This window comes from Myotis yumanensis, unplaced genomic scaffold (genome assembly GCF_028538775.1).
Source record: "Myotis yumanensis isolate MYYU_CA2020_CCGP unplaced genomic scaffold, mMyoYum1.0.hap1 SCAF_5, whole genome shotgun sequence".
NCBI classification, from domain to species: Eukaryota; Metazoa; Chordata; class Mammalia; order Chiroptera; family Vespertilionidae; genus Myotis; species Myotis yumanensis.
Genome location: NW_027223756.1, coordinates 25,809,433 through 25,834,119, shown reverse-complemented (window position 1 = coordinate 25,834,119; position 24,687 = coordinate 25,809,433). Strand labels below are relative to the sequence as shown.

Genomic DNA, 24,687 nt, shown 5'->3' with positions numbered 1-24,687 from the left:
GGAGGAAGCCAAAAGCAGGACTTTACTCACAGTAGGCACTTTAATGGCTTTAAACTGCATTTGATGGGAAAGCTCATTGAGGAAGGGTGGGACAACCTCAAGCAAGGTCTGTATTCTTCTCCATATGGCTTGCAAAAAGATATCCAATATATCAACTAAGGATTAAATATTTGGTTCTTTGGATTTTTTGTTAAAGAACTGAGAACAGGCAACATAAAACTTTGATAAGCACAACAAATGCTACAAATACATCTCCTTTCTATATTAGAGTCAATTAAAGTTCGAATAAATATAAACAGAAGCCTAGGGTGAGACACCAAGTGGACAGAAACAGAGAGATAGGGATAGAAGCCATATTCTAGGCATTAATTATATTGTTTCTCTTTAAAATAAAGATAAACTGCCTACTTTTTATATCTCATTTCATTTTAAACTTAATAATATATTTATTTACCGTATAGATCAAAATTATTGTCATTTTAACATATAGTCAAAATAAGAATTTTAATGAGATATGTGTTCCTTTTTATTGCATTTATTGGGGTGGCACTGGTTAACAAAATTATACAGGTTTCAGGTGCACAATTCCACAACACATCCTCTGTACACTATATTGTGTGTTCTCCACCCCAAGTCAAGTCACATCTTCTGTCTCCATTTATCCCCCTTATACTCTCCTCCACCTCCCCAGACTCCATTCCCCTCCCTCCCCCGCAATCACCACACTGTTATCTGTGTCCTTGAGTTTTTTCTTATTTATTTACTAGTGGCCCGGTGCATGAATTTGTGCACATTGAAAGGAAAATAATTTTAAAAAATATTTTAATATTGCTATTTGCCCTTTCTCTGTAATGTAAGTATCGATCAGTGGGGTGATCAGTCCCCACTCACACCCGCCTTGGCCTTGTGCCACCAACTCACCAGTTCCACCATCCTGCCGTGGTCCTGCTCTCATCGCAGCCCATCCGGACCAGCAGCGCCTCCACTGCCGCCTGCTGCCAGCGCTGCATCGCCGATACCCACCATGTTCCGCACCACCCCCTGGTGGTCAGCACATATCATAGTGAGTGGCTGGACTCCTGGTCGAACTCCTGGTCAAGACAATTTGCATATTAGGCTTTTATTATATAGGATTTTTAATTTTTTAACTGTTTCAACTCACAAGCTCTTCTCTGAGTGAGAACATTACAAATGCCAATGTGGAAGAATTTATTTTTGTAGTAGTACCAGCAGCAGGAGCACACTCAGCCTCAGGGGTGGAGGGAATGAAGCCCAAGCATTGCAGTGAATGGATACTCTCTTCCACATCTTGGCCAGGGACCACAGGTTCCCTGCTTTAGTCTTAGAGGATGGTGATCTGAACCTGTCTCTGATAAAGAGAGAACGAGAAGACCCAAGCTCTAACTGCAGCATCAGCAATTTAAATTAGTGGCTAAGAAAAATTTCCCAACCCTAGGGCTTAAATGGATTTGAGGTTTGCAAACATGTTAATATCAGCAAGAATTGCCTTGTGATGTGTGGATATGTACTTAAAACTGCTGCAGAATTGAGTTTCTTTATAAAATTGATTTAAAGAGTTACACCTTTCTTCTTGCTTGTGGTTTACTTTTAGTACTGCCTGCTTTTACACCATGTAAATAGGCTTTATTTGATAGACTAACATTTTATAGCAGTGTTTATATAGTATAAGCACTGAAACAAATTCTCTAGCACATCTTAGCACAATCTCTCTAACCTTTCCTCTGCTGGATACGGTTCCAGACTCCCCTCTGTCGTCTTCAGTTCAATCTTGACTTTCCTATTTTTCATTCAATTCCCATTCTGCCTCTAGCTGGTTCCTGGCTCCACGGTTTCTTCATAAATGATTCTCTCTTATTTTTGAAGCATGAATAAAAACAGAAAATCAGTGTGACTCATGTCAAATATTAAATTCTATCTTTGGTTCAAAGCAGATGATCAAAGCTAGCCATGTTTAAACACCATTCATTTCATTGGAGATGCAGATTAATCTCTTATGAAACCACAGAAATGACTGCATCTTTTATAAAAACAGTGAAAACCATGTTATCCCACCAGGAAAAGTGTGATCCAGGCCAGAGTCAGAATAGAATATGGTCTAAAGAGGTAGTAAAAATTGAGCCTATATTTTAAGCTGTGACAGACATTGGCATTTATGTAAACCAGGGGATGTTGTTCAATATGCCTGCTCATGTAGTGATTAACACATTAAGCGCCCTGTCAGTCACTGGTAACTGACATTATACTTTCCGTCTGGAAGACAAAACAGGCTGGGCGCTTAACGTGTTAAAATGTACTACATTTAAACAGTAAGAAATAGCAATTTTTTTAAAAAAAGTGCATTAAAAATGCAAGCCTACTTATAGGCCATTGGACATTATAAATAGAACTAGAGGCCTGGCACACGAAATTTGTGTACGGGTATGGTCCCGAGGCCTGGCCTGTGATCAGGGCCATCTTCCCCAGCTGCCCGCAGCTGTCCTTGCCCCCTGCCGCCACCCATCCCCGGTTCCCTGTTCGCCATCAGGTGATCGGTGCCTGAGGGCCGGGGGAAGGGCCAAGAGGTGGTCAGTGCGTGCCACAGTGACTGGTCCAGTGGTTGTTCTGATCATTCTGCTGTTAGGGTCAATTTTATTACCCTTTTATTATATAGGATAGAGGCCTGGTGCACGGGTGAGGGCCGGCTGGTCTGCCCCGATCAGGTTGGGGGTCCCCACTCGTGGGGAAGGGCTGGCCTGGGCTAGGGCCTGGGGGAAGTTTGCAGGCCGTCCACGCCCCCAGCTTTGTCAGGAAGGATGTCCAGAAGATGTCCGGTCTAATTAGCATATTACCCTTTTATTAGTATAGATGCCAAAGCAAACAAATGTCCTCCAAACAAATAACCCCATCCAAACAAAAAAGCAGAAGGAAAGAATTTAAATTTTATAAAATAAACTTATATCTGCAGATGTCTGAATTAGACATGCTGATTTCAGCCTTCTTTTAAACCTCTGCTTGGGAATTTAAATAGAAACAAATTGGGTAACAAATGTCTAATTTGAACACAGCCACTATCAGTTCTATATTATACATTTTATCTTATCCCTAACAATGAGTATTGATTCAATTAAAGCACACCTGAGTAAAATGTTAGGGATGCCCTGAAATGGCCATACAGACCCACTCAAAGAGAAATTAAAAATGAGCACAGTTCAGAATTTTTTTTAAAGCTATGTAAAAACAGTGACCTATAAATGACACTGTTGGAATGACTCTTCTAAACGGGCAAGAAAAAAGAAAGGCAGCTCCTTTGAATGAAGTCTTCCCTTCTAAGGTGGGAGTAATTTGAGGTGTATGACAGTCCTTTTAGCCAGTGGTTTTCAACCAGTGTGCCATGGCATATCTTTGCCACAAGAATTTTTAAAACATGCAATACCTTTCTAAGAGACACTAAACTCTTTTATCTCAGATTGTCAAATAAAAAAATGACATCAGCTGCCCTAGCCAGTGTGGCTCAGTTGGGAGTGCTGACCCATACTCTGAAAGATGGAGGGTTCGATTCCTGGTCAGGGCACATACTCAGGTTGTGGGTAGGGAGGCATGCAGGAGGCAGCTGATCAATGTTTCTTCCTCACATTGATGTTGTGTTTTCCCCTCTCTATAAAATCAATAATAAATAAAAAAAATAACAACAGCTAACACAATAGCTGTCCTGTGTGAATGAATCAAAATTACTGTATACTTTATTTTTTTGTCAGATCAGCAACAAGTGTATTTTTTGGTGTGCCACTGAATTTTAGTAATTAGATTACGTGTGCTATGAGAAGAAAAAAGTTGAAAATTGCTGCTTTTAGCAATATTCACATTCTACTGCTTCAGAGTATTATAAAAATGCCGAGATCACTGAGCACCAAAGAGCAATGCCTTGTGCAACTATAGACATGGCTTACTTGTTTCAACAAATCACAGAAAACGATTCTCACACTGAACAGAACCACTAGGAAATAAATTTACTGAACTATTTAGAATTAAATTCTGAGTTTAAATGATCAACCTGAGCACCATTAAAAGCAAATGTGACAGTCTAATAATGAAAGATGCCAATACCAATTTTTTTTTAAAAAGGTACAAAAATCCTACTTGTCCAGTGATAAGAGACTGCCAAAATAAACTAGACTCTGCTCATATAATATCCAGCTACTAAAAAGAATGAAGTAAATTTTGATGTTCCATATATATAATAATACCCATAAGAGATTGCTAAGTTTTAAAAAATAACAAAAACAGATCCAGAGACAGAGAAGCATCGATCAGACCGTCAAACCTCAGAGGGAAGGTAGAGGAGGGTGGAGGTAAGGGGGAGAGATCAACCAAAGGACTTGTATGCATGCATAAGTCTAACCAATAGACACAGACACCAGGGGGGTGAGGGCATGAATGCGTGTGGGGGGGGGGGGGCGCAGTGGGGGATAAGGACACATATGTAATACCTTAATCAATAAAGAAAAAAAAGAAACAAAACAAAAATGACTTTGAAAACATTGTGCTAATTGAAAGAAGCCAGAAACAAAAGGTACAACCTATGCTTCTATTTATATGAGATGCCCAGTGTAATCAAATCCAGAGACAGAAAATAATCCATGGTTGTCATGGTATATGAGAGTTGGGAAATTTTTAGAAGTGGAAATATTTTTTTCAAATATATTTTTATTGATTTCAGAGAGAAAGGGAGAGATAGAAGCATCGACGATGAGAGAGAATCAATCGGCTGCCTCCTGCATGACGCCCTAATGGGGATGGAGCTAACAACCTGGGCATATGCCCTGACTGGGAATAAAACCTTGACCTCCTGGGTTCATGGGTCAACTCTCAACTACTAAGCATACCAGCTGGGCTTAAGTGTACACTTTAATGATTTTAGTTATGTAACCATCATCACTCAAAGGAAGTTCCCCTCAGCTCTTGTGTAGTCATTTCCACCTCAAACCAACTACTAATTTGTTGTCTCTATAGATTTGCCTTTTCTGGTGATTCTTTTTTTTTTTTAAATATATTTTTATTGATTTTAGAGAAGAAGGGAGAGAGAGAGAGAGAGAGAGAGATGGAAACATCAATGATGAGAGAGAATCATTGATTAGCTGCCTCCTGCATGCCCCCCTAGTGGGGATTGAGCCTGCAACTCAGGCATGTGCTCTTGACCAGAATCGAACCTGGGACCCTTCAGTCCACAGGCCAACATTCTATCCACTGAGCCAAACCAGACAGAGCACCTGGTTATTCTTATAAATTGAACCATATGTGATCTTTCATACCCGGCTTTTTAAAAAAAAATTAGCATAATATTTTTGAGGGTCATCCATATTGAGACAATAATCCATTCCTTTCTATTGCCATTTAGAGGTATTGTTTTTTTTATCATAATGATGGTGTGTAATCAGAAAAATACATTCCCATTTTGAAAATTAAAACATAAAAAACCAGAGGGCTTTTAAACCATTGATTGTCTCAAGAAAATACTAAGTCCTACAATATTATCAAAGATCACAAAGCCAAAACCTGTAAGCAAATGTGTCACTGAATTTTATAAAAATCATTCAAACTGTATTTTCCTGGGGAAAAAATGAAATAACCATATTGCTTTCTCAACTTTTAGGAGAATCAGATTTAAGCCAAATAGGTATAATTTTAGAAGCATCTTAAGCCTCTTGAGTATTTCATTTGTTTCATTTTAAATATTATTTTTGTACAAGTGTTGAAAAGCTATTTAAAACATCTTAATGCATAATTAATCACCCTGCAAGCTATCAGCAGATTTAGTGGTAGTTTCAGAAATAAACCAAATTTATAATGCAAGTTAAGCCTAATTAGTTAAGCTCACAAAAAATGTAATATCCGATTTTTAGAACCTAATGTGCTCAAGAAAGTATTTGTGCTTTTAAATTGGGAGAACAGCTCTGTGTTTAATTAGGCCTCATTTGAGTATGTCATCATTTTAATTTATTTGCACAAACACAGGACATTGTGCTCCATCAGCAGATAATGTTCTTCATTAACTAAAGTAGGAACTTTGTGCATAAGGGTGGAAGAAATATTCTCATCTGTGATGCAAAGATCAGAACTGCATACTACCAGATTTATTCTTCACATTTTATGGTCACCATTGAGATACACATTCATTAATAATATAAAACACTTTTGACTAAGTACTCTGACAATCCCTAGATATCAATAATTTAATATTTAATGTTTCATTTTACCTATTGCCCAGTTATTAAATGGGTATTTAATTATTACTGAACAAAGTAACTTACTGAAATTCAAGTAATAGTAATGTACCAAAATTCAAACTTCAATAATTTGGATGGTGGCAATAGAGTTAATTCAAAATCAATTATTTCTTCATTGATGATCTAAAGTAATAACAGCCTATGCCAAAACCGGTTTGGCTCAGTGGATAGAGCGTTGGCCTGCAGACTGAAAGGTCCCAGGTTCGATTCTGGTCAAGGGCATGTACCTGGGTTGCGGGCACATCCCCAGTAGGAGATGTGCAGGAGGCAGCTGATCGATGTTTCTCTCCCATCGATGTTTCTCTCTCTCTCCCTTCCTCTCTAAAAAATCAATAAAATATATTTTTTAAAAAAAGTAATAACAGCCTAGATTGTAGAGAGCGCAGTGAGGGTAGGCTTTATTTAGGTCGTTTGAAAATAGATACTATATGCCTAACAAGCTAATGGTAGATCACTTATCTATTCATTTAAGCATATGCAACAATTCAGGAAATTTTCAATAATTTGTATTATCTTGTTATTGCCACTCCTTCCTCAAATCCTAAATATCCCTAAAAAGAAACTCAGTAACTACTATAACTATCTTTGAAATAGCGTTTATATTTTGCCTGATTCTAAATGTTTCATTCTTCAATTCATGGTAAAACAAGCCTATCACTAAATACTGAAAAATTGCTTAGGAATAATGTAAGTTTTCATTTCCAAATAAATTAAAAAATATAAAAATTGAGATAATTTGGAATTTGCATAGGAAGCATGCTGTAGCTAGTGTTTTAAAGACCCAGTGCTATTCTTTGTAAGTTTTCTTCATGCTGTGATTTGAAACATGCAAGATTTTTTGGAAAACTTTTGGCCCTACCTTATGAAAAGCTAAACACTGTCATAAATATATATATTTTTTTCTCCAACAGAAAAGCTACACAAATTTTCTACGTCATTATATTAGATCTGCTCTATATGGCAACAGGCAAAATTGCAAATGTGGTCTTGATTTCCAATAATTCTCCATGATTAGGTCTGGGTAACCTAATTTCTACAGTTCTGTTTTTGCCTCAAATTCTAAATTCTTCCATTTATATGGGGGAAAAGTATCTAATTTCAGAAAGAAAGGACTCCTTAAAAAAATCGTTTTTGTTAATCCTCACCTAAGGATCTTTTTTCCATGATTCTTAGAGAATGGAAGAGAGGAAAGGAGGGGGGAAAGGGAGGAGGGGGAGAGAGAGTCAGAGAAAGAGAGAGTCAGACAGACATCGATTGGTTGCCTCCTGCATGTGCCCTGACTGGGCCAAGGATCAAACCTTCAACCAAGGCAGCATCCCTGATCAGGAATCGAACTCAAGACCTTCCAGTGTGTGGGTCGACACTCTTAATCATTTAGTTACACTAGTCAAGGCAAAAGGCTTTGTTTTTGTAGGTAATGAGTACTACAAACATAATTACATAATTTTTACTTTCGAAACAACTATTCTTACTTAGCTTTGGAATACATTTGAGTTGAGCAACAACTATTAAGATTCAAAATACATACTTGCAGAATGTTAAGTACACAGTACTTAAAATCTACTAAAAAATCATGTCATAAGTTACATTTTTTTAAAAAAATTCTGATTAAATGGCTAATATCAGAATAGTTAGAAATTTAGGTTTTATAGAATTTTGCATTATCTTTACAACTATACCTGAAGAATGCCTATTCCTACAAGCCTACTATACAGACAGATCTTGAAAACACCCATTGGTAACATTACATTTACACCATATGAAAAATCAACTACATGAGCTGGCATACATATAAGCCTGCAATAAGTAACAAATAGTTTCAGTTACTCAGTGACAATCATTGGGTGAGCTGTTAGCTATCTGAGAGTGTCTCTAGTATTAAAAGGTCCATGTCTGTTTTTGCATAAAATAGGTCCTAAAAGCAAGCCAGGTGTGCTACCTGGTATTAACTGGAAAAACAGAAATCTATTCCAATGCTAGCAAAAAAGTTACCATATATAATAAACTTTTTTAGAGATAGTATATCAGTTTTTAGAGTATGTGTAAATATGACTACATATACTGTATTTTTTATTTAAGATAACTTTATAGGGAAATTTTGGCTATACATGACAGTTCATTTAACCTAGCAAACTCTAGAACTACACTCTTGTATTAAATGCAACTCTACTTTATAGCTGTTTTGATAGAATAACAAGTTAAATATAAAACAGTTTTGCACTTAATCATTTCGGAGTCAAATAAAAGACAACCAAAAACAAAAAACTCTACAACATTGATTTAAACAAAAAATTACTTTGTTAGGAGGTCAGAGAGGCAAAACACACACAACAACCAACAGACAAAAAGAGAAAACACAACTTGATCTATTTGGGAATCTGACTGAAGACTTGTGGTCTTAAGTCTAACAACAGTGAGAGAATTTAATTTCCAAAGCATCATCTACCCTGTTCATTAGGAAGAACTATGTAGTATTAACATAAGGTGGTCATTACATTTGCCTTAATAAGAATTATATTTATAAAACTCATAACTGAAAAAGGCAAAAAAGATACCATGCTAGAATTACAATCTATATATATAAAAGCCTAAGCGACCGGTCAACCAGTAGCTATGATGCACACTGACCACCAGGGGGAATGCTCAATGCAGGAGCTGCCCCCTGGTCGTCAGCATTCTCCCACAGTGGGAGCACCGCTCAGCTGACCAACAGGCACCAGAGCTGGACTCATGGCTGGCAAGCACAGTTACAGCAGCAAGAGCCTCCCCCTGTGCAGCCCTCCCCATCTGGACCAGGATCAGGACTGGCATCTGGACTGACTGGGCACAAACCCGTAGCTTCTTCACCAGTATCGCCCTAGGACGGGCATGGGGAGACCGCAGTGGAGCTGCAGTGAAGCCTACCGAGCAGTGGTGTCAGGTGCAGCAGGGCCAGGATGAGCAGGAGCAGCACAGCACCCGGCCTGGGCTTGGGCTCCTCCCTAGCCACCTGGCGCTTTGTGCACTACTTTGTGCTGTGCGGGATCGACGGGACAGTGGGCTGGAGCCCAACGGGCTGGTGGGTAAGGCTGGGCTACGGCAGCGCGAAGGTCCAGTGGTCCCCACAGGCCAGACCTATCTATCTAGTAGAAAATATTATTCTAGCCTTGGCTGGTGTTGCTCAGTCCGTTGGGAGTATTGTACTGTACACCAAAAGATTGTGGGTTTGATTCCTGGTGGGAGGCAACTGATCAATATTTCTCTCTCCTCCCACCCTTCCTGTCTCTAAAAAAAAAAATCAATTAAAAAAAATTTATTCTGAAACAAATTTGTAAATTTAAAAACCCAGCCATAAACCAATTATTACTGAGTATATTTCTTAAGGTCATTAAGTTAATGAAGGAAACATATTTATATGACTCCAGAGATAAAAAAAATCATTATCTTCTTTAAGAAATGTTTTATTATCTTAACCACCTTTTATTATTGAAAGCCAGCCTTAAAAAGAACCATGACTATGTCCGCTTAGAATTCCTTTTTATTTAGTCTGAAAATCTTTTTAAAAAAGAAACATTTTCCTCTCCATCTAGCACCTTTCTCATAACAATAACTGAACTACTGAGGCCATTTCTTCAGAAAAAGCCTATGATCAATATGCAAGATTTAGTGTTTCTTAGAGATTATCTTGCAAGAGAACATGACAGTATTAACCATGTTTAAGTTTAATACAAAGAAATAATGTTGTAACTCCAAGTAAATTGCTTTTCATTAAATCTTTTCTTTCTGATCATGTACTAGATGACTTCTATTCTTAAAGCTTAGGATAAATTGGGACTATACATGAAAATCAGACCCTACCTAAAAAAAATGAGATGCTGAGAATAATAGTTTAGTAAAAGTAAACTTGACAACAGTTAAAATTCATTGGGAAAATTTTAATAAGCATCAAATGCACTTTACATTGATAACTGCAATACTGAAACTGTGACATTTTAAATATTTTTTTCAAAAAAGGTAAGCGATTTTCTTTTTCCTGGGAAACATGGAGATCCAACTATAAGCATTAATGTGGCCAGTCTACGTCACTATGGTCTAGTTAATGCTAATATCTAAACAGGTGGTTACATCGCACGTCTACAATAAGGCAGACTCTGAACTTCCATATCGTTGAATTTTAGCAAAACTTCCATGAGATAACGGAAAGGAATGTCAAATTTTTGAAGTGCAAACCCATGACTCTATGTTGCGATTAGTTTTTTTGCTTGAAGTGCATCCAACTTGAGAATACAGGTGATTTTTCTTTCCTAATTATTTGGAAAAATATTTCGCAGTAAGTCTTGTATCTTCTTTACTATGACTGGGTTGTTTCTAAAAAAGATTATCAGCTCTGTGGTTAGTTTCCCACAGTTGATAAAAATTCTATCAAAAACACCATAATATAATTTAAGGAAAAAAGTTGTTTTTCAAAGGCTGCAGGAACAGGGAAGAAATAGCACTTCTTATTTGTATAAGCACAAACACTTAAAGCTAATCACTCTGCAGGTAAATCCAGTCTAGTATTCCAAAGTTCTATAAAAATGAACAAAAGATCCATGTTTATATCCATTGCTTCAATAGTTAAATGTTAGACCTGCGTGAGAGTTGCACTGTAGCAGTTTGCTGGTCCGGTTTAAGAGTTCGAAGTCCTTTTTGTGTATTTGGCCCAATGATGTCCACATTCCAGATAAATTCAGTTCAAAAAACAGAAATTAGGGCAAAGACTCCGTATAACAAAGCACAAGGATATGCTACTAGAAGTTGCTGTCCTTCCATGGCTAATGCAGAAATAAAAATTTTGGAAGCAGAAAAACTACACCATCCAATAATTCCAGCAGTGAGAATGACTCCTACCATTCCTCTGTAACCAACAAGAAAAAAAAACAAGGAGAGGGCAAAAAAAGACAGTAGACGAGATTAGTTATGTAAGCAAGTCTTTAAAAAAGCATTTTAAATCCACATGTAGACATCTGTAGAAATAATCAAGATTCCCCCCCACCCCCACCCGCAATGTTCAAATGTACTTTGCAGTGAATTCAAGGAGGATAAATTAAGTATGTGATAAACAGTTCATTTATTAATACATTTTGCTCCTTTTAGCACAAGGTTTCTCAATCTTGGCACTACTGACATTGGGCTAGATATACTTTTGTTGTAGGGACTGTTCTGTGCATTGTGAGACTGTTTAGTAGCATCCCTTGTCCCCAACAGTTGTGACCAAAACTGTCTCCATGTATTGCCAAATGTCCCCTGGAAGCAAAGTCATCCCTAGTTGGAAAACACTGTTTTAAGTAGAAAATATCTTCTGTAGAATTCAAGTATAAATATATCAGTCTTAACAAGTGAGAAGAATGAAGCAATGTCTATACCGAAAACCTGAAGTGTTTTTATCCAAAGGAGGAATACTGTAAAGCCATCATCTTGCCAAATCTCTGGTATCAACTAGTTGACAGATGCTCTTCTCTTAAAGCTCCATTGTAACTTACTAAGTGAAACAAAGCTTGCTCACTAGTCCTGTCCAACACTGGCCACAAAGAGGAGCTTGAACTGTTGAGATTACCTGTCCACTGGCCATGAGAAGGAACTTTTACACCTTACTTTTTAACCTTTCCTAAATTATTATCTAAAAATTACACACATTTAAAGCTGCTTACAAGTACATCCGAGAATATGATCTATATATATGAAGGCCTAAGCAACCTTTATGACCGGATGACCAGCCAGTAGCTATGATGTGCGCTGACAACCAGGGGGCAGATGCTCAATGCAGGAGCTGCCCCCTGGTGGTCAGTGCACTCCCACAGCCAACCTCCTGCAGCTGGCCAACTTCCCTTGGTACCTCCCCCTGGCCAGCCACCCGATCTGGACTGGGCAATGGCCCCAATCGTTGGCCAGGCTGAGGGACACCACCCATGCACGAATTTGTGCACAGGGCCTCTAGTAGGCTAATAATAGCCTTGTGCTAAAAAAAATGTTTCATTTTCAATTAAAACACTGCCAAAAAGAGAGTATATGTTTATTATTCACTCACTTAGCACATGCTCAACATCTTCAAAAAAATCAGACATAGTCTAAAGATATCAGAGAGAAAGTAAATATAATTTTTAACAAATTAACCTTTCCCATGCTAAATTTAATATTTACTTCCACAATCACCACTGTTTAATTATTTACAGACACTGGTAAGTGAACACAAAACTAGTTAAATTCTTTATCACAGGTCAAAGCAGAGATGGTATAAAATGTTTTAAAATGTATTCTCAGTTTCCTCATCAATGAAAAAAGCATGTAGCAGACCTCAGTCAGAGTCAATGATTTATCTCAAACTGAGAGTGAGGTAAATCCTATTACACAGAATTGGTAAATCAATACCCAAAATAAAGATCATACTTACTGCAAAGAAAATATCACTGCAAAGCTGGAAAGTAGGATCATGGGAAGAAGACAATATCCAAGGACACTTGCCACACAGCCAAATGAAACACCCGTCATACTCATTAAGTTTAATAAACAAAACATTCCTAGACATCCAATTGCACTGATCCCATATACATAGCCAAACTGGATTTTGCCAGCCTAAGGATAAAGAAAAGATTACAGGTCAAAGGGCAATAAATAAGTAAATAAATAAATAAATAAAATAACTTTTTGGCCTCATTTCATAATTTATGAGCATCAAAATCTAAAGAGGTATCTAACTCTTTATAAAGAGAAGTAAAATACAGAACAGATTGGCTTTCACATCTGACTCCTGGTCTGGGCACGTGCCCAGTTTGTGGGGTTGGTCTCTGGTCAGGGTGAGTATGGGAGGCAACTGATTAATGTTTCTCTCTGACATTGATCTTTCTCTTTCTCTCTTCCCCTCCTTCTAAAAAACAAGCAAATTAAAACACACACACACACACAAGAAGTTTAAACTATCCACCTCCCAATATTTGATTTTTCATTTTCCAGTTAGTATTTGAGCTTGGCATAGAATTCAACAAATAGATACAAAATTATGGTATAGTAACCTGAAGTAGTACATTTCTAAAAAGACATCTGGCTGATTTTAAGCAAAGACTACAGAGACAAATGGAAAGCTATTATCATTTAAAAAAAACTAAGTCCAACAAAACTGCTCCAAAGCAATTTATTCTCATTGGCAGATACAGCCATAATCTTCTTAACAGTGGAAATAATTCCATCATTCTTTTTATATGTGTTAGAGGAGCTAGGGGATGAAAGCCAGAGTAAAAGCAGGAAGCCAAGGTTCTGCAGGAAGGGGAGAAGAAAAGTAAACTGAATAAGAGGAATATAAAAGAGGCACTATTTTCTTTCTTTTTCTAAATTGTTGATTTATAAGTCCTTTGACCAAAAATAAACAAACAAAAAATTAAAACAGTAACAGCTAGGTAAATTGCAGTTACAGTACCATTAGTCAAGCTATGTGAACAACCATTGTATCATTGTATTCAGGTCACATGATCATTAAAATCAGTCTTCAAAGAAGCCTTCAAAAGTTCCTAGTTTTGGGGGAGGGGCAGGAAACAATTTAAGAAAGAACTTGTATATATACATGCATTAACTATGGACACAGGCAATAGGGTGGTGAAGGCCTGGGGTGGGGCAGGAACTGGGTGGAGGGGGAAAATGGAGGTAAAAAGGGGGACATCTGTAATACTCTCAACAATAAAGATTTTTTAAAAAGAAAAAAAAGTTACTAGTTTTTTAAGATTTTTGACATATAAAATTCAATTGCAAGAATGCCTCTATAAATTATGCTAAATGGAAAAATCCTTGAAATTTTTGTTAGACTAAATATTTATTTGTAAATACTTGATTAAACATGTAGAAGTTTGAAAGAGCTCAGCTGAATTCATTGGTAAATTTGTTCATGCAGTAATAATAATCCCTCATACTTGCACAGTGTTTTAAAATTTTCAATGTGTTCTCACAATCTTATTAGGTGGAAAGCACAGAATTATCTATCAGAGCTCAAGGACAGAGTAGGAGTACTGAGTTCATGCCTAGCTGCTCTGACTAAAAACTACATCTTCTATTCATTACATCATTTATCTCTTAATTCAGACACATTTGAAATATAAAACAAATATTAATAATTACCTTTACAACTTTTCATTTTCAATATGTTTTAACATTCTTAGGGAGGTGGGAGATAGGAACTAAAACTTATTCTTTAATGTTTCCATTCATTAAAAGTCAAAATAATATATAGAAAAATAACCACCAGTATCCCAAGGAAACACTATCCAAAGTCTGGAAATAAATAAAAGAGCAATAGGCTAAAATTTTTTTTTATCAATCTCTGAAAAGTAAGAAGGGATTCTTATGAAGGAACAAAGCCACACATTATTTATTTATTTATTTTTGTTTGTTTTCCCCTAATAATAGGATCACTTACTGGAACAAGAAATGCTATATGCTATATTTACTATCCATGGAGATATGATGAATAGGTATCAATTCAAGCAAGTCAATACTATTCAGAACACAACAAAGATTTGATGTGTAAGCAGTCTTGGTAGAACATTTAGAGAATTCTTTAATCTCACACTGAGAGCTGAAACTAAAATCTTACCAGTAATAATGTGGCTCCAAAGGCAAGGCAAAAAACCATGGGTCCTGCCAAATCAGTCTCATTCATGATGCTGCCATCTGCTACTTTTAATGGATGTAACACTGTTAGTGTTTTTTGCCAGATATGGTCAAAATTGATACCTAATTCTAAAAGAAAAGAAAATAAGGAAATCAATTAGGATTTGTGATATAACATTAGTTTACCAGAATCTATGTTAGAACAGGAGACAAAACGAAACATCCAGCATTAAAAGAGCATTTAGCAATACCAATAATACTATTTTGGTAAGTCCTCAATACCAGTCCTTACTGAGTAGGTGCTTATCCCACAAATAACCAATTTCTGGTTTTGTGCTGGAAAAGGATATGAATATGATGAAACAGACACTCTCAGCTATGACTGCATAGCAAAAATTATATGGACAAATTTAATAGCAAGGTGTCTTTTATCTGGGGCTTCGGGAATACCTGAAGTCCCCATGAAATTGTACACAAAACTATGTCTTTATTTGTTCATTTTTCTGGCAAGTGTATTCATAGCTTTCATTATATTTTCAAAGGGTATCAAATTCCCCCTGTCCCCAAAGAAATGTCCAGAACTACTGCTTTATGGATTTTGGAATACAATTTGAAAACCACCATACTTTTCAGTGATGTTACCAGTTCTGCCAGCTTATTTTCACATAGAGTAATCAATACCATGCCATTTCCTTTAACATCTTCCACAGATAGAATTTAATCAATATGAAGTAAAAGTCAATGCTAATATACTGACATACTTTATTATCACTTTATAAAAATTAAAAATCTGGTCCCTTCTGACGCAATGAGGTTTCATATATAATCTGTTCAAAATGGATCACTTAGCAGAAACCTTTTTCTAAAACATTATTCTTTTAAAAGAAAAGACAACTTCTCTAAACAGATTTATTTTACTAACCAGCTGAATAGTATAAAATACTATCAAGTGTTGCAACCAATCTGACCTTCCAATAAAGGTGGCTCATCCTCAAAGCTGTTTCCATAGAATGGCTGAGATGTAGTCGGAGTAAAGGTCTGAGTTGGCTGGAAAATCTGCCCGGTGTATGGCTGTTGTGGCTGTATCATTTCTGGAGGGACATAGCGACCTTGTTGCGAATAGTCATAGCCAGCATACTGTCTGTAAATCAAAATAAGTTACATTTCCCAAAATTATGTCACTCCTAACAGCTAATATCTCTGACAGCTAGAGAATCTTAGTTATGTGATTCCTAGGACATCTACCTCGCCAGTTTTTACAAATGGAGGTTGAAATAATTACTAAGATCAAACTGATCACCAACAATAAATTGTCTATGTTTTATAGAGAAGGTTTCTGATGATGCCAACACGCCCTTACGCAGCACTTAAGCATTTTACAAACCATTTAACTTCTAACCAGTAGGAAGTCCACAAATGAAAACTTAAAATCTTTTCTATTTTATTATACAGTAGGTCCTCGGGTTTCATCGGAGACCCATTCCTATGATGTGACGGAACCTACCCACATAAGCACCTACGTCACTCACATGGAGCACATGCACAGCAGTAATGAAGTGAAACAGTAAAAAAATTTTAAAAGAAAGACAACAATTACTGACCTTTACGTGTGGTAAATAAATAATAGAAAACATAAAGCACATATGTACATATGTCAAAATGACGGAACTTTTTTTTATAAATAAATGGGAGATGGCGATGTAACCATGAAATGACGTACATCGAGTCCTACGTAACCCCAGGACTGTCTGTATATAAAGATAGCTATGTCTAAGACTATGGATGAGTAAAGTGGCACTGTATTGTATTTTTAACAATCTCATTTATGTCTGTCTGGTTTAAGAGAAGGCAGCTAAAATTTATTTTAACTGCTTCTACATTCAATCTGTTGTGATATATTGTTTTAGCTGAAGTATCTGAAGAAAATCTAGTGTTGTAGACTTGCAGTTGGAAAACAGAGTATTTTTAAGAACCCTTTGATATTATCAAGAATATTCCTTTTGATATTATATCAAAATTCAAAGCAAAGTGGTAGACTTAAATATTGACACTTAATATAAATCATACATGGTGTGGCAAATATAGGTTTATAGTTGTTCATATGGAAAATATAATCTATAATAATAAAAGCGTAATTTGCTAATTAGACCAGACAGCCGAATGACCTTCTGGATGTCCTACAAGATGAAGCCACGGTGGTGGCGCCCGAGGCAGAGGCTGTTGGGATGATCAGGCAGGTAGGTGAGCAGTTAGGGGTGATCAGACAGGCAGGCAGAGGCGGTTAGGGCAATCAGGCAGGCAAGCGAGTGGTTAGGGGTGATCAGGCAGGTAGATGAGCAGTTAGGGGTGATCAGGCAGGCAGACAGAGGCGGTTAGGGCAGTGGTCGGCAAACTGTGGCTCGAGAGCCACATGCGGCTCTTTGGTCCCTTGAGTGTGGCTCTTCCACAAAATACCACGTGTGGGCGCGCGTGTACAGTGCTATTGAAACTTCGTGGTCCATGCACAGAAGTCGGTATTTTGTGGAAGAGCCACACTCAAGGGGCCAAAGAGCCGCATGTGGCTCATGAGCCGCAGTTTGCCGACCACTGGGTTAGGGCAATCAGGCAGGCAGGCGAGTGGTTAGGGGTGATCAGGCAGGCAGGCAGAATGGTTAGGGGCAATCAGACAGGCAGGTGAGTGGTTAGGGGTGATCAGGCAGACAGGCAGAGTGGTTAGGGGCAATCAGGCAGGCAGGCAGAATGGTTAGAAGCAATCAGGCAGGCAGGCAAGCAGTTAGGAGCGATCAGGCAGGCAGGCAGAGTGGTTAGGGGCGATCAGGCAGGTAGGCAGGCGAGCAGTTAGGAGCCAGCAGTCCCAGATTGCGAGAGGGTACAGGCCGGACTGAGGGACCCCCTTCCGTTCGTGCACCAGGCCTCTAGTAATTAATAAATAATTAGAAATAAGAATATACTATTTCCCAAACTCACAACTGTAAACCTACTTTTGCCCACCCTGTATCCTATATAATAAAAGGCTAATATGCAAATTGTCCCCTCCACCGGGAGTTCGACCGTTCGACCAGGTGGTGGGGCTTGCTGGCCCTTCGCACCCCCCCCCCCCCCCCCCCCCCACCGCTTGCCAGCCTGATTGGCCCCTTTCAGAGAGGGCCGGCCGACACCACCCGTGCACAAATTCAGACAGGCAGGCGAGTGGTTAGGGGCAACCAGGCAGGCAGAGGGGTGCACCGGGCCTCTAGTATAATATAAATATAAAAATCACATTTGTTAATGTCACCACTGCTCTCATCAGAAAAAAATAGTTAATTACTGGGAAGCTGACAAATTCATGTGATAGATACAAGTTTTACAAAATCTTCATTTTTGCCTGAAAACAGTAATTTAATCATTGGCCATATATATTGTCAATTATTTTCCTTGAAGTAACAGGCTCATTTCACTCATTTTTTGGAAAATATCTGTCAAAATACTTAAGTCCGAATAGCCACAGTTTGTCTGTCAGTTGTTCTTTCCAATAAAAATGGTTTCCATGGAAAAGCAACTGATTCAGCTTGAGACTCAAATTGCATAGGGGCCTTTCCAAGAGATAATCATTGTACTTCAGTATGAAATAGAAGTGCTTTATGACTGTTTCCCATTTTATCACACAAAATACTTAAAAAATATGTGTACTCAAGGGTCAGGATATAATTCTTACTCCTTCATCAAGGGCATCATTAAATAAAGTTGGTTCCCCCACTCCCTAACAAGTGTGTGGCAATGAAGAATACAATGATTATTAGAACGGTTTGATGCCTTTGTCCTAATTCATATTTGGGTACCAGCAGTTTTACTGAGCATTGTTTTTGCAACATCTGTGCAAAAGTCAACACACCTAAAAAGGTATATGTCTTAGTATTGTTATAAAAACTGTTTTGACCTTAAAAACTCTCTGAAAGGTCTCAAGGAATCTGTTGGGACTGCAGTCCATTCTACAAAACACTGATATAAACCCATAAATATCATGTAAGAAAGAGAAATACTGCAAACAAATGACAGTTTCAAAGGTGCACCACCATTCCTTCTTCAAGATCCAAGGTGAGAACGACAGTATCATGAAGTATCATTTCCTTTTGCTGGTAGAACCTGGTCAGAAAATTTCCTGACTCGCCCCTGCCAGCTTTAATCTAAAACATAGTATGGTAGACATGATCTTTGTGGATCAACACTTTTACAACAGGAGAAGCAGCAGAAAGTAAACCTGTTTAGCACTCATAATCAACAGCAAAGACAAAGTCTTTTCACATACTGGGTTGGCTACTTAAGTTCATGAAAATCCACAGATAGTATATAAAGGTATTACCAGTTAAGTCAAAGATAAAAACTTAGGCGCTTTCAATACTTAAAAAAATATGTATGGTATTACTACATGTCTTAGAGGCCTATCTAGAATGTGGGTCCTGGCCAAAAATGACATTCATAAAACTGAACAGATTAAGATTAAATAAGCTTTGTTTTTATTTGTTATTTTTAATTAATATATCAATTATATTTATAAAGTATCCATAGAAAAAGCTATGCAAAATGTTAAAGCTGACTTCATAGGGAAAATGCAAAACTATAATAATAAATAAGTCAAAGTTGAAGACAATCCAAGTAATATGATATTCAAATTTATATTTTCATCAATAGATATGTTATGAGCTGATCTTTGTTACCAAAACAAAGTATTATTCGATAAACTGAGATGGACATTTAAAATGTCATTAGGTTATAGATTTAATTAAAGGTACATAAAGTAGAAGAGGCCAGTTTTTCTTTTTAAATAAAGCTCAGGAACACAGTTATTACTAATAAAACATTAGGATTCTTGTTTTCCTAAGCATCACCTATAAACTCATATTCATTAACTGGCAGTAATGGTTATGTAAGCACCTGGAACAAAACTTCTTTACTAGTACTGGAGCAATGGTACATAATTTGGTTGGAATGAAATTGTGAGGATATTTAGCAGTAGAATATCTAAAACTGCTCTGAAAAACTGAAATGAGAGGTAAAGTGGAATGATAGTTACACCTTAACCCCTAGAGTGCCAGGGAACGCGATCACGCTTCTCCTGTCTTTCGCCAAAGTGCCGGGAGCGCTTGTTCAAATTTTTTTTTCTACTAGTATTTCATGATATAATCAGCAAACAATATATGTCAAAGATGAAAACAAATGTAATAAAGGTTTCCTTAAGTTTTTGAATATGTAACTTCATTTACTTGCAATTCATAATTTTTTTTCCTAAACTGCTGTAAAATCAGCAAAAATGCCTTGGCAATTTTAGCATAGTTCCCAGGATATTGGTTGGCACTCAAAGGGTTAAAGTAATGCAAATATGAGCAGGATAGGAAAGAAAGGCAGAGACAGATAAATCCAGGAGGTTGCAACCTAAATGGCATAATTCTGCTGAGTCCAAACACCAATACATATAATTTGGTTAAAAACAGGCTTGCATACAGAGCAGGTTTTCCAAAGTTCTATTGCTGCAGTCTGGCTAATCTTACATTCATTTGCCCTCTCATACATAGAACAAGTGCAAAAAATATATATTTAGGTAAATAAATGAATAAAAATTTCACAACAGGATTTTTCTAATTCTGTCCAACTGACTGAACAAAAAAGATATATCCTCAGCCCTAACCGGTTTGGCTCAGTGGATAGATCGTCGGCCTGCGGACTGAAGGGTCCGGGGTTCAATTCCGGTCAAGGGCATGTACCTTGGATGCAGGCACATCCCCAGTAGAGGGTGTGCAGGAGGCAGCTGATCAATGTTTCTCTCTCATCGATGTTTCTAACTCTCTATTCCTCTCCCTTCCTCTCTGTAAAAAATCAATAAAATATATTTTAAAAAAGATATATCCTCAATGATATGTAATTTGAGAATTTAACAGAAACAAAAGTGACTCACAGAGAGAATTCTTTACATGCTCACTCCCATTATGGGTTCACTATATAAAGTTTTTTGTTTTGTGTGTGTGTGGGGGGGGGGCCTTAGACTATATCAAAATAAGTAGATTCAAGAGGTCTACAGGTTGCAAAAAGTATAACCTACCCATAACAGGCCAGACTATGAAGCCGCATTTGTTTCTTTCTTGGTTTATTTAATATTTTGGGCACTTCCATTCAGATTTATTAATTCAAACAAACACATTCTAGTACTACATGTTTCTCTCAGACTGGATACACCATCTTCCCTTGCTCTCATCCTGGGCTAGTCTTCATGAGGTTTTTAATTCATGGCTCGCAGATGAACATCAGATAACACATAAACTGTCTGAAGTCATATGCACAGGTATGTGGATATGCCAGTGCATGCACATATTTCTCAGAAAAAGGCCCATAGTTTTTATTAGATTCTCAAAGGAATCCTAGATCATCTTGGAAAATTTCCTGATACAGGAAATTCCTTCACTGGTTAGAAGTCTGGTAAGATTATCCTTAAGGTCCTAAGAAATTAAGGATATGATGTCCTAGAGAAGATGGATAGAAAACCTTCAGTTATTTTTGCCACAAATACCAGGAATTATTAAAAAAAATCATTCTTTAACAGTTCAGGGATAAAAGGCTCTTCAAAATGCAACTGGCAACTTGTGTGACAAACTTTTAGTATAAGTAATAACAAAGATGACTATCAATTGCTAAATGAAAATCACCTGATGATTCATAATGGGAAGCTTACCCTGTTAAATAGTGTCACTAGCACTTCAGTTAATGTTGATAAAGTCTGAAAGTTGGAGTATTTTAATTATTTAAAAAGCCATCAAAAGATTTTAATTTTTAAGTGTTCCCGTAGGCTAAATAGCCTATCTTCTAAGTACCTGAATGCCTATCCATATCTTAAATGACGTAGCAATACTGTGAATAGAGAAAGCCCTTCAACAATCTACTTGTCCACCTACATCGCACCTGAAGATTTTGCACAAGATACCAGACTCTGAATGGGGCAAACCCTTCAAACCCAAACTAGTGTCACAGTTCTCTCCCAAGGAAGGAAGATTATGAAAAATCAGATTCCTGGTCAGCAGAGACAGGTTCATACATTCAGTTTCAGGCAGAACCAAACATTCTGGGCATATGCTTTCACTGAAACCTGGAGTAAACGAATGGCCAAACTTGAGAAGTTACTTGTTATAGGGTCCTCCACTTCCTCCATAATCATAGGACTGCTGTGACTGGTCGTCGATGCTGTAACTTGTCTGGTAGAAATCCGTGTTTAAGTTATCAAAGCCTGACATTGCAAACGATCTGCAATAGGAGAGAAATGGGAAAGGCTGCTTATGCTCAAGATCCTACCGAATTCGTTCCTGACACTTTGCTCAAGCAAACGGCCCCAAAAGGCAGCAAATAGTTCTTCTGAAATGTTGCGAAGCAGCATTTGGAGGGTGGGATGGAGCGGGGCGGGGGTACGAGGGTGGCTAAGGAAACGTCTAGTCTCTTAAGTCCAGGCCAGGGAAGGTACGTCCACTTCAAGGACCTGATAAACCCTGGGTTAGGGGCGGGGTCGCGGGAGGAGTGGCTCCGCTGGGTGGAAAATAACAACAAGGACCCCTTTTCATCTCGAGGCTGGATTTACAACGGACAATGCGGCTGCCTCCTCGCAACATAAGGCCGGGGACTGCCAGGAAAGTGCAGACTCCTGGGAGGACGCGCCTTTGGTGCAGAGGCCGCGTCACAGCCAGGACTTGCAAGGGAGCGAGGGTTTGAGGAAAGGACCCGACGGTGCCGAAAGGCGGCCACAAGCCACGCCGCACAGGGGTGGGGAGAAGCCGAGCAGTGCCACGGGCCTGGGACACTCACCAAACGCCAAGGCGGCGGCAGAAGCTCCCGCGGCGCCAGATAATCGCCCGAACTCCGCTTGGGACCCTGAAGAGGCACCCGTTGCTACGTGTCACAGGCCAAAGAACTGCTTCCGGGGCACGCCCCGCTCGCGCAGCCGTGTTGGCCGATTTCGCTCTCATTGGTTGGACACCAGTGGGCGGGGAACCTGATACGTGCATGCGCAATATGGACCAATGAGAAGAGGGGAAATACTTCCGGCAGCCTGGTTAACGGTAGAGGCGGAAAAGCGCAGGCGCAGCAACTGTTGATCGCTATTTGCGGGGAGGAGAGTTCGGAGAGGTTGCGTTTGCCCCGGTGCAACTGTAGAAATGCGACGGAGAGAGCCTGTCTTCTGTCCACCAACTAACGAACCTCGGTCTCTGTGGACTTACTGTGATCCAGGCACTCTGCTAAAGAGTTTATGTGTGTTATTTATCTTTACCCTAATGAGGTAGTTACTCTGTTATTCTCCTATTATAGGTTAGGTTGTTAAACGTTCCTTTAATAACATTGAATGCAATGTTACAGGACAACTCTGCCAGCTGTGCGAACTGCTGGGGATGCTGTGGATAGTATGGTGAATATAAGCTAGATGGTACTGCTCACACGGAGTTGGTGAGGGAGGGGAATAATCAAACAGATATAAATACATGTGAAATTGTTACCGGTATTATGTGCTTCATAATTCCTTGAGAGGGTGTAGCAATCATCTGGGAATAAGAATCTGAAAAGCCACAATGAGAAAGAGGTCAAAACAGTGACCAGTAGTTAATTAGGGAAAACGGGAAAAGAGAAGGAAAAAAAAGAGGGGAAGAGAAGAGCATGAATATTTCAGGCTGTGCAAGGCCTGGGATTAGAGTAAACATGGTGTGAAGAAAGCTGTAAATCAGGGTTTCTCAACCTCTGTACTGTTAACATTTTGCTCCAAATGATCCTTTGTTGTCGAGGGCAGCCCTGTGCTCTGTGGGAGGTTTAGCAGCACCCCTGACCTCTAGCCAGTAGATGCTGGTAGTATCGCCCCACCCACCTTGTCACAACATCAGACTTAGGAAATGACTGGTCTAAAGGTAGAGTGATTGAAGTAGCGAGTGCGGGAGCCACATTAGTGGTGAGGCTGAGCTAAGGCAAGGGCCAGGATACCTTGTCTTGTTGGATTCTGGTGTTGGTTCTAAAAGAAAAGGGAAACCACTGAAGGTTATGAACTAATGAGTGGCATTGACTATTTTCTTTAAAAAAAAAAGAAAAAAAAGGAAAGAAAGAAAGGAAAAGATTGCTCTGGCTGCTGTGTTAAATCACTTTTTCAAAGTGGAGAAATCCTAACTACCCTAACTCCAGATGCCATGGTATTAACCAATGAGCAGAACTGTCTTCAGGATTTATAGTCCTAATATTTTTATTGAAAGCCATTGTATTGTGTGCTGGGACCAAAATCCTGACAAATCTGGCCATTGCTCTGGAATGGAATTTCCAAAGGAATGATAAAATTTTATTGGCTAAAACGAAACAAAGAAGTAAAAATAAAATAAAATAACACATTCCCCTCCAAACTAAAATAGCAGCAGCAAAAGGATATAAACCAAAACATCAAGGCCTGTACTCTAGAGATGAACAGGCAGCTACACTTTGAAGTTTTCTACTGCATTAGAGAATGTCTGAAATTGCTCATCCAACTATTTACCACCTTTTACAAATAATTTTAGAATGTACTGATGTAGGTACCATCCATATAACTCAAGATAGACTGATCATATACCTGATTTGCTGGAGATAGTCCCATTGTCCCATTTTACGCATGATTTTTCTAGCAGAATTATTAATATGACTACTTTTTCACTCTCAAAAATATCCCAGTTTGATTGATAAATTACATGATTGTGCTCTCTAAGCTACATTAGCTATGAAGCTGCATTTCTAGTCATGAACAATATGCAATAATCTATCACTTTATCTA

At 38.3% G+C, this 24,687-nt stretch overlaps 1 protein-coding gene across 2 annotated transcripts; it reads right to left on the bottom strand.

Annotated features, from left to right (window-relative positions):
- Nucleotides 1–10,177: 10,177 nt before the first annotated feature.
- On the bottom strand, nucleotides 10,178–22,819 carry YIPF5 (Yip1 domain family member 5). Of its 2 annotated transcripts, XM_070414697.1 has the most exons (6): nucleotides 22,716–22,819; nucleotides 22,044–22,163; nucleotides 15,866–16,038; nucleotides 14,881–15,026; nucleotides 12,694–12,875; nucleotides 10,178–11,160 (listed from the first exon to the last, which is right to left on the bottom strand). In XM_070414697.1, exons 2-6 carry the CDS (start codon nucleotides 22,151–22,153, stop codon nucleotides 10,998–11,000), a joined length of 774 nt encoding a protein of 257 aa, XP_070270798.1. In that variant the 5' UTR covers nucleotides 22,154–22,163; nucleotides 22,716–22,819; the 3' UTR covers nucleotides 10,178–10,997. The 2 variants fall into 2 exon arrangements, with proteins under 2 accessions (XP_070270798.1, XP_070270800.1); XM_070414699.1 differs by lacking the exon at nucleotides 22,716–22,819 and having other exon boundaries at nucleotides 15,866–15,988; nucleotides 22,044–22,125.
- Nucleotides 22,820–24,687: the final 1,868 nt, after the last annotated feature.